The sequence below is a fragment of the Sinocyclocheilus rhinocerous genome, unplaced genomic scaffold (genome assembly GCF_001515625.1).
Source record: "Sinocyclocheilus rhinocerous isolate Xijiao unplaced genomic scaffold, SAMN03320098_v1.1 scaffold3117, whole genome shotgun sequence".
NCBI classification, from domain to species: Eukaryota; Metazoa; Chordata; class Actinopteri; order Cypriniformes; family Cyprinidae; genus Sinocyclocheilus; species Sinocyclocheilus rhinocerous.
Genome location: NW_015629109.1, coordinates 558,116 through 568,497, shown reverse-complemented (window position 1 = coordinate 568,497; position 10,382 = coordinate 558,116). Strand labels below are relative to the sequence as shown.

Genomic DNA, 10,382 nt, shown 5'->3' with positions numbered 1-10,382 from the left:
ATTTTAGCAAATGGCTGCAATATAACAAAGAGTGAAAAATTTAAGGGGGTCTGAATACTTTCCGTACCCACTGTATATTATATATATTATTATTAAAAAAATGCATTTTATGATGAGCGCAGTAGGCCATTCTGGATCTGCACTAGCTCTCACCTGAGCATGCTTGCGGCTGAATACAAATGATCATCATAATTAATGGACAACTAGGCTATATCAGGGAAAAGACATCAGCGCAGTCCGGCGCAGAGAAAAGAAAATTAAAAAGCCCGAGATGAAGCCCGTGCATCACTTTCAGGTACCTACGTTCATAATCCTGTGAAACTTTTTTGACTGTTGACGTTAGTAACGTGTTTTAATGTCAGTAATAATTTCACCACCACCAACAACGCATCTGACTTAATATTCTAGCTTCCATGACTTAAAATGTAGGCTATTATATAAAAACAACGAGGCGATTGGTTAATTAATAATGGTCATATTTCATTGAATAACACTGTTAAAATACATAATGTAATACAAAATAAACAATTTACATTATTACAAATGCCTGCAAAGGGCACCAAAGGCCTGATAATTGCTGCTGTTAAACTTACAGGACGATCAAATTCTTGTTTAATGTTGACCAAACGTTTAATTCAAATATCCACTTAATTTTTAATTGGCCACCTTTTTGCGATAGAAATGCTACAGCCTCTCATCTTTAATTTCTTCAATAAAAACATGTGGACATCACAACCCATACCAATATAAACCATGGTTATCATAGTAAAACTGCTTAATTTTCTTTTGTGTGATTCTGAATGCTTGAGACCATAAAATCAATCAGACAACTGTATTAATAAATAGCCATAGTTAACTGTCTAGAGCTACAATTTTAATTTATAAATAATAACAATTTTATTACAATTTATTTATTTACATTTATATTTGATTAAAGTTCTATTTTGACCCCTTATAGTAGTTTTTATTTATTTATTTATTTGTTAACTGTTTAGGGGGAGGAAGCGAAGATGAAACCATAGCAGATAGCCGGGAGGGTGAGAGTGAGCGTAGGTTACGTCGAAAGATGACATGTGACATGTTGTGTCAGGAACCATGTTAAGGTTAAGAGTGAGGAGGAAGTGATCCGAGGTGTGCAGTGGAGTAACCTTTACATATATTATAAAGGCAATATGTTTTTTCCCCAAATTCAGTAATTGACTTTTTAATTATCATAGTAATAAGTTAAGATATTATCTAGAAAATATATTTGTATTAAAACTTTGCATTAAATTGACAGTGTTATTTTTAAATGATTTAAAACGTCTTAAATTCAATTCTGATTTATTTTTCACAATAAAAATTCTGGCTTTTAACATTTAATAAATATATAAGTATTTAATAAATATTGTAATACACTTTACTGTAACAGTTCCGAAATAAAATAAAATAAATGTTCAGAATATTTTTCTTTCTGTTTTTGCACCACCCTGCAGCCCCCAAAACCCCTACCTTAGAAAATGAACATTTTATAATTTTTTTGGGCAGAAAATAACATCATAAAACATTCAGAAATTAATTGTTATTATCAGCAAAAGTATGTTTTAAATTATTTAAAAATGTAAGCACAAAAAGCTGCCTGATTATAAGTTGTTTTTACAATAAATGCATTTTTGTATGCCAATTTACTAGGCCATATATTGGAAATATTCAAACACAAACTGACAACATTTAAGATGAAATCCAACAGAGATTGTAAATCATCAGTCCCTCAGAACACACAAATGAATTAATAACCAAAAGCTACTATGATCTGGAGCCTGCTGTCCCTCAGACCGATTCCAGCCCATATCACATCTAATTTTCTCCTACCATCAGAATAATTATCTCATTTTGTCCCATCATTTCTCTTTTTTTTTTTCTTTTTCTCCATCTCCTTCTAATTGACAGTCTGAGGGGTGCTGTCTAATAAACTGTGACCTTGCACTAATCGCAGCTGCACTGGGTCCACCGAACCATTGAGTTTATTCACAACCCTAATAATATTTCACCATGTGGGTGCCAACAAAATGTCCCTAATTGGTATAGTGAAGATCTTTGTTTGCTTTCACAAACAGGTTTGCAAAACACAATGCATCGGTTATTTCTATAACATCACTCCCAGCACAGCAAAACCTATAAAATCTGAATTGTTCAGAAAAGGGCTGAACTGTGCTTGTTCTCTTTCAAATCTCGAATGTGTGTTGAATGCTAATTGGCCAAATGAGACGGAGAGATTGTGAAAGGGGCTCTAGATAAGCCAGCAGTTGATCTACAAGACTTGAGACATGAAGATCAATGACCAAGATCTCACAGTGGGGCAGTTGTCATGAGGCACAAATGGTGGATGGAGTACATTAGACAGTCTGTGTTTCATATATCTGTCAGTGTGAAATTAACTGAAGCTGAAATCTTATCACAGTCTCTGTTGAGATGATGCCATTTAAGCGACTGACTGGTTACAGCTTTAGTCGATTACGTCAGAAGCATGTTTAATTAACCCCTGACATTTTACTGTCATTAGCTCATTATTGGTTTAATGCAGATACCACTCGACACATTGTGTACATGTAAGATATGTCAATCTGTGATAAGTTATAGACGCACATATAAATTGGTTTTTGGGAAGTACAATAAAGTATTAGCGTTAGGTGCCATTTTTACATTCCATTGCACTACTTTTCCATTGTTTTTATATGTAAACATGTACATATTTGACTATTGCATTTGCGTTTCTTGCAGTGTCTTGACATGCAAGACATGGCTCAGATAAAATAGGGTCATTTCTTTTCAACTGCAAGGGTGAAAATGACAGACTTTTGTAAAAGGAAAAGATTTATGTTTTCTTTTCCTATGATATATTTTATTAAATAAAATATATAATAAATAACATAATAGCCTAGTTACTGTATTTGTAATCAAATAAATGCAGCTTTGGTACTTTACTTTTAAAAAAAAATTTAATTAATATGATTACATGCACCCAAATAAAAAAAAAAAAAAAAAACGTCTTGAGACTGTTTTTCCCCCATCCCACTGCCCACAACTTTTGGGCAAAAAGCAAAACGCGTTCTGTCTGAATGGCTCCTCAGCGCAGCTGAATACATAACAATGAATCCAATGTTTTGCTATTTGCTATTGCTAGCAACAGGATTTTACTGCACAAAATTTGTATAGTGCTAAATGAAACATCTATGTTTTGGTCCTGGAAGAGAAAGACTTCCAGGATTTCACATGCTACATGCTAATGCTAATGCTGCTATACCACCTAACGGTTAATTTGATCAACTTTTAGAACTACACTGGCTAGCATATAGATGTCCTCAATGCTAAACCGTTAATAAAGCATGACCAACTTGAACACAAGTGGAAAAGGTTTCGCCCTTGCGCAAAAATGCCATAGCGTGGATACCTATTGGAATGACTGAATTTTGCTTCATGGGGGCAAAACATTTGTCAGGATGTTTCTTGTGAATCATGATTGATTAGTCACATGACATTTACGGTTCAGGTGATTGGCTAAAGAATTGACATTTGGCTGTTGAGCAAGTACCGTTGAAGTAATTGCTAATGCTAAAAGATAGCTTTCTCTTTGCTCAAAGCTAATAGTCAAGTCACTTACTGCACTTTATACATTACAGATTGCGTAATAGTCTACTTAAACTTAAAACTACTAATCTCTAATTTTGTTTTCAAGTAAAATATAGATTATTTTCTTACCCTACAAAGACAGACACACACTTAAAAATATTAGCTATTTGCTCGCTTGTGATCTGATCCTCTGTTTTTCACACGCCCCTCGCACATACACACAAAAAACACACACTTTAATACGTGATCGCCTCCCTTAACACAGATCATTGCCTCACCTCCCTCTGGAGCTTTTATTGTTGCTGTGAATGTCTCCTCATTTATCTCTCCTCTTGTTCCCTCAATGTTTTCCTGGAGAGCCTCATGGCCATAAATCTTCAAAAGACATTCAGCCACACAAAGGAAATGCCACAGGCCATCACCTGACCTGCCGCCTCTCAAGACTTCTCATCAATCAATCCATTTAAGGGTGAAAAACACTTTCTGTCAAGCTTTTTCCAGAACCTCGACATAAAAAAGATGACCAGCTCTCATTGACGGGTGAGATGCCTCAGTCTGGCGTATCAGATTCTCTCTTTATTCTCTGCAGCAATTTAAAAAGAAGTCAACAGAAGACACTTTACTAACCTCAACTAATAAGGCAGCACTTATACTGTGCAAACATTATTATTGGACAGAATGTTCACAAAGACACAGCAAAAGTTTTTGAACACCTACAAAAAGACTGCTGCGCTCTGATTAGCTTAGAAAAAAATCACTATAATACAGAAAGAGGAAAGGCAGTAATTACCTTGATCACTCTTCATTGTTCCCGTTATGGAGGATCGTAGCAGCTCTGAAATTCTCTGACTATAATTAAAGCCGGCTGCCATCGCTGGTGACGGAACCTTCCTGGAGGTGAGAGCAGTATCTCAATACTAAAAGACACTTTTAATTGAGCATAACCGAGAAAGGGAAATCAGTAATGGTTTGACGGTCCAAAACAACAGGGAGAGAGAAATTAATGTAGTGGCCTTTACATGGCCATATTAAAGCAGTCATACAAATGCATACTCACATTTCTCTGACAGAAAACATTTGGCAGTTTTGGAAACAAACAAATATTATTTACTGAATTCGTACATAATTTTTACATTATTGAATGTCCTGTAATGACAGATTTTGTATGCTCAATTTTTTTTCTCTCAAATTTAGATCACGTCAAGGTACAAATTTGTCCCCAAAATATGGTTAAGTATGTCCACACAAATGTACAAAATTAGGCCTGAAATTCCTGAAACGTCTTTAAAATGTCTAAATATAATTTAAAACGCGTCTTTATAATTTTTTTTAGCAATCAACATTAAATAAATTAACCTAAATATCAGAATTTATAACAATAATGATTACATTTTTTAATTTTTATAATAATAATTTAATAATAATGTTATATTTAAAAAATAAAAAGGCAAACAACAGTGTTACAAATTTAACCTAAAGTATCCTTATATTTCCTGTAAATTAAAGAAGTTTATTTTATTTATTTTTTTTTACAATAATTTGGGTAACAGTTTTGAATGGTTGAACACATTGAATGCAGTCAGCATAGCTGTACAAACTGAATAAAAGGAAGGCAATATTTCCTTCATGCCACGTGTCATGTGTCACAGATACATTTTTGGTAATACAGGAAAAATCAAGCGGTTACAGGGTTACCCAAAATATTAACTGTAGAACAAAGCTAAACATTACAATTTTGATCATTTACTATGACAGTCAATATACAGTACATATATGAGATACATTTGAAGTGTTAAAAAAAAAAGGTAGTTTTTTATACTGGAATTTAATCTAGCATAACTAATAGTTCTAAACATGGAATTTCCATTTTTAGTGCTTTCACAAAAAGTCAAGGGACACCAAAATGTACTGTACCTGTGAAAAGTGCAGAACAAAAACGTTTTCAGAAGGTCAGAGAACGTGAAGCCTCTAAAGGGCACTTCCGCTAAAGAGACTAATTCTTAAATCATTCCACCTGTAATGAAACGACCTTTCCGTATGAACTTAATCCCAATAAAGTGTCTCATATTGGCCTCGGTAGACTCATATGTGCAAAATCAAACAGTTCATGCTTGAAGGTGGAGCGTAATGAGATGCAACCTTCCGAGTCCTTCTGCTGTAGGGCGGACGCCAATGTGACAATGGCATTTCAAACTTTCTAATGAAATTATTCTAGGCGTCCTCTGTCAACTAGACAGTCAGAAGCTATTTGTGCTTTGACGGCTCTTCTGAAGGGATGTTCTGGGACAGGGGTGAGATGGCTGGTTATGTTATCCGTGTGCCTTGTATGAAACGTTCCGGTCCGACAGACTTACACCAGGGTGTGTGAGTGACTTTTTCTTCTTTTCCCTGCTGTTCCCATTGCCCAGGGATGTCCTGCCTGGGATGACATTTACAAGCAGAACGCAGGGTACAAGAAGCATGGGGATAGATTACCAGACTGACAACTGCCAGTGGCACGCTGTGTCTGTTTACCTTTGTACTTTGGGAGATTATAGAGTCAGCACATAGTGATTTTTAGATTTCTGCTAATACCCTCATAATGACAGGGTATGTGATCCATGCAACCTGAAAACCTTATGGCACATTGGCACAGCCTGAACAGCACATCAGTTTCACATTTTACAAATCAATTACATTTAATTTAATTAAAGAAAGACACTGGCAAAAATATGTACTTGTCAGTTGTGAGATTTTGGGCTTTTCATAACATGTTTCAGACTAGTGGAAAGAAAGCATTAAAAACAGTTCAAGTGTTTATTACACTTTATCTATTTGCATCTGTAGATTTCAATTATAGTATATATTTTAAAAGTCTTTTTGGTCACACTTTATTCTAAGGTCCAGTTCTTGCTGTTAACAAACTATTAACTATGACTTCTGCTTCAATAAACTCCTAATTTGTTGCTTCTTAATAGTTAGTAAGGTAGTTGTTAAGTTTAGGTATTGATTAGGCATGTAGAATATGGTCATGCAGAATATGTGCTTTATAAGTACTAATAAACAACCAATATGTTAATAATAGACATGCTAATAAGCAACTAGTTAATAGTGAGAATTGGTGACTATACTAAAGTGTTACCGTCTGTTTTTTCAAAATAATTTTTTTTTCTTGCACTGAGCAAGACATGTCCACTTCTTTCAACTTTACAGCTTTTTATTGTATTTTATACAAATAAAATAAATTGGTATAAAATACCAATTTTATATTGGTATAAATAATCAATATAAATAACCCCCCACAATGTTCAGATTTCTGTCCTGGAAATGCATGCAAATTAGTGCATATTTAATTAGATAATGCATAATTTGCATATTAAAACATAACATTTCAGAAAACTTTAGAAAATTCTTAAATTAATCAATCAACTGGGGAAGTATGGTGATATATATTTCATAATTTTCTAATCCTAGGCACTTGGGGTGCCTTATATGAATTCACAAAATGTCCACTGAATTATTTTCAGAAAACTTATATTATTTTTACATTTTTATGCTTAAATAAATAAATAATACTGTAAAATAGTGCATTTTATGTAAAGTGTTGTTTCACCATTGCCCATAAAATTCTATTTAATTTATGAAATATGAAATATATATAAAAAATTGATCATTAATAACATTAACATTAATATATTAGTAATATATATATATTATATACAGTAATATATTAGTATTATTTCTGTAAATAACTCTGTGTTTATGGAAACAGGATTATTAGTAATTTATGCTGACAGTGAATGTAATATTATTAAAAACTACACAGACAGCTATTGATTTTATTCTACTTCCCTGATTTCATTTTGGAGTTACAATTCATGTCAAATCATGTTTAATAGGGATTAAATTGGAATTTAAAAGGCGTTCTCAATTCAATCTGGAATGGCACACAACTCCTCCAACTATAGACTTCCAAGAGAAGAAGCTGCAGGGGAAGAAACGATAACATCGTCCTGAGAGGAGACTTCTTTAATTGAACATTTTCATTAGTTACCAAAGGGTGATGTGAACTGGAACAGGTTTGATTGGGTTTTTATTTATGTACATGCTCACAAGTGCCTCCCGTCTTCATTGTGGTACACACACACACACACTGGAGGTTGTCATGGCAACCTTCACCTGTTGTTGCGAGAGGGGAGAATTTCAAACAGTCCGTTATCACAGAAGCAGAGCATCCTCTGATCCCATACTCCAACGTGTTACTCGTAGAATAAAGAAACCGAGGCAAATTGCATGATGACAGCCAATTTCATAAAGTCAAAAATTTAATTCATGTTATATTATGTCTTTGCAGCTCTTTAAATACTAATTCCAGAATGCCACAATGATATAATCAGCTATTAAACAAGCAATTAAACCTGCAGTTAAAGAGTGAAATGTGTAAAAGATATTTCAAACTTATTTTCAACATACCGTGCGGTACGACGACAGCTGCAAATCAGTTTCGGCACATTTTAGCTTGTTTGTGACGGCAAAACTTCAAGTCATCACCGCTCTTCGGTAATTCAGGGGTGCCAAACTCAATCTCATATGCGTCCTTTTTTTTAAACTTGATTATCACAGCTAAGTCATGCGCATTGCTGATGATGCCTATATAAAGCATAAAGAGAAGATTCAATTATCACCTCTCTTCTCTTTCAGCTCTATCAGATCGCATGAACGAAGTGCTAACTCTTTCAACATGGCTGCTGTTGACGTAAAGAGTCAACTTTATCCCACACACTTCCAAAATGTGATTACAACACTCTCAGACACCAGACAAGTTAACATACTCTACAAAGCCCGAAAATCTTGTCTGATCGTGACAGTTTCAAGGTAAGAGCTTTGACTAGAATGAAAGCGAACCAGATACAAACATCTGAACACATTTACAGCATAAAACGACAACATTTTGTTGGCATTCGATGACAAATGGAGATAGAGACTGAAGACATATGACTGCATTTCCAAGCACTCTGCATATAAACGACTGTGAAATGAGGGCGCTTGTTCATATTTACGGCCTCTTCTTGTCATAATTCCTCTGCTAGTAACATATGGGCATGAACACAAACACGTATTAGCATACACACACACACACACACAAAGACCCATTCGTCTCTACAAACAGCCCCCACTGTGTCAATATTTCCCTCTTACAGATGTTGAATCCGGGTTGGCAGCTGAACTTCAGGGCACCATGGTCAATGTGACGCCCAGTATAGACCCAGCGGTGGCCCACGAGAGGTACAACTACCTCGCGTTGATATGTGGCGTGCCTCTCATCCTCATCATCATCTTGGGGAACGTCCTAGTGTGTCTCAGTGTGTTGACCGAACGCTCTCTTAAAACCGCAACTAACTACTTCATCGTCAGTTTGGCCGTGGCCGACCTTCTTTTGGCTGTGCTGGTCCTCCCGCTCTACGTCTACTCTGAGGTGAGTGCCAATGACCAATGAGGGATGGTCTAGACTCCTCCTCTATGTTTCAGACTACTAATTCACTAAACTTTGACTTAGCTGATGCTTTTATCCATGCAAACAATGCTACACTTCTTACTGGGACAGTCTGACTGGAGCAACTGGGGTAAAGTCTCCCGCTCAAGGCCAGAATGATGATATGGAACGAACTGAGCGTGTTGTCCACCCAGTCATTTGTCTTTTTTTTAATCAACTTTGAAAAGATTTTGGTAGGAGATGCTGGTACATTGAGCATTGAGCGCTACAGGGTTTCTGAGAATTCATGAGTCATTCAGATTGTGTTGATGTTGTAATTATTCCTCATTGAAGTGTTACTAGTGGACAAGTGCAAGGTGTTTGAAATGAATGAGCAGAATATGACTGAAATCAATAATTGAGTCATTCAAATCACTATATTGTATCAAACAGCTAGACTTCTCAAAAATGAGTGTGTGGGGCTACCTCTGTTTAACATGGGGGACATGTGCCTGTCAATGTTCAGATGAAGCCTACAGCACTGGTGATGGTTTTACGGATGAACTTTTCAGTTATCAACCTAGATCTTTAAAATCTGCAGTCTGTTTGACTTATGTAGTTTATTAAGAAAAGTATAGTCGCTGCCACTTTTGCCTTGATTTTATGCACCAGAAACTGACAGGACTGTGAAACGAGGTCCGTGTGACAGGTTTGCAGTGTTGGGGTTGAAAAATAAGATGGTTTGGTGATGTCATCTGGAAAGGGAAATTTAAAAGGCAGATCTGGTTATTTATATGATTATTTCTATGGAATAATCAGTGTAATGAATTGCTCACAATAACCACAGGAACATGTATTAAGAAATATAGGGTCAGTTTTGATTTCATGTCGACTGTATGCCATTTTGGGGTACATTTTGTACTCCAGGAAACTATTTCTAATGTCTCATGGTGTGAATTTTTGCCCTTGAAGTTTGTGTGTCTGTGAAGTGAATCTTGATGCAGTGAGTGATTTCCCTCAGAGACGTCCTGTCTTTATTGTATGGTTGGTTTGAATTAACAGAGGATTTGGTTCATTCTTTCAATGAATTCAAACTTTAATTGCAGTCAGTCAAGACCATCAAGTGATAAACACCTACCATCTGCTACCAAAAGATCCCTGAAGACTTAACCAACATGGCCTTGAACATGACTTTAATGAATATCTCACTCCAAAATATTTCTTAACTATTTGAATATCCAAATTTAAATATTTATATTTGTATTATAATTGTAATATTTTGATGTTTTTAACATACACGTGTATATATATATATATATAT

General features: G+C 35.2%; 1 protein-coding gene across 1 annotated transcript in view; it reads left to right on the top strand.

Moving 5' to 3' along the window:
* Window positions 1–10,382, top strand: part of drd4-rs (dopamine receptor D4 related sequence) — a 23,408-nt gene that overhangs the window by 7,272 nt on the left and 5,754 nt on the right. Inside the window, exons 2-3 of the mRNA XM_016550720.1 lie at window positions 8,290–8,463; window positions 8,790–9,064. Coding sequence (XP_016406206.1) covers window positions 8,828–9,064 — 237 coding nt within the window. The 5' untranslated portion in view covers window positions 8,290–8,463; window positions 8,790–8,827. The remainder of the gene's footprint in view (window positions 1–8,289; window positions 8,464–8,789; window positions 9,065–10,382) is intronic.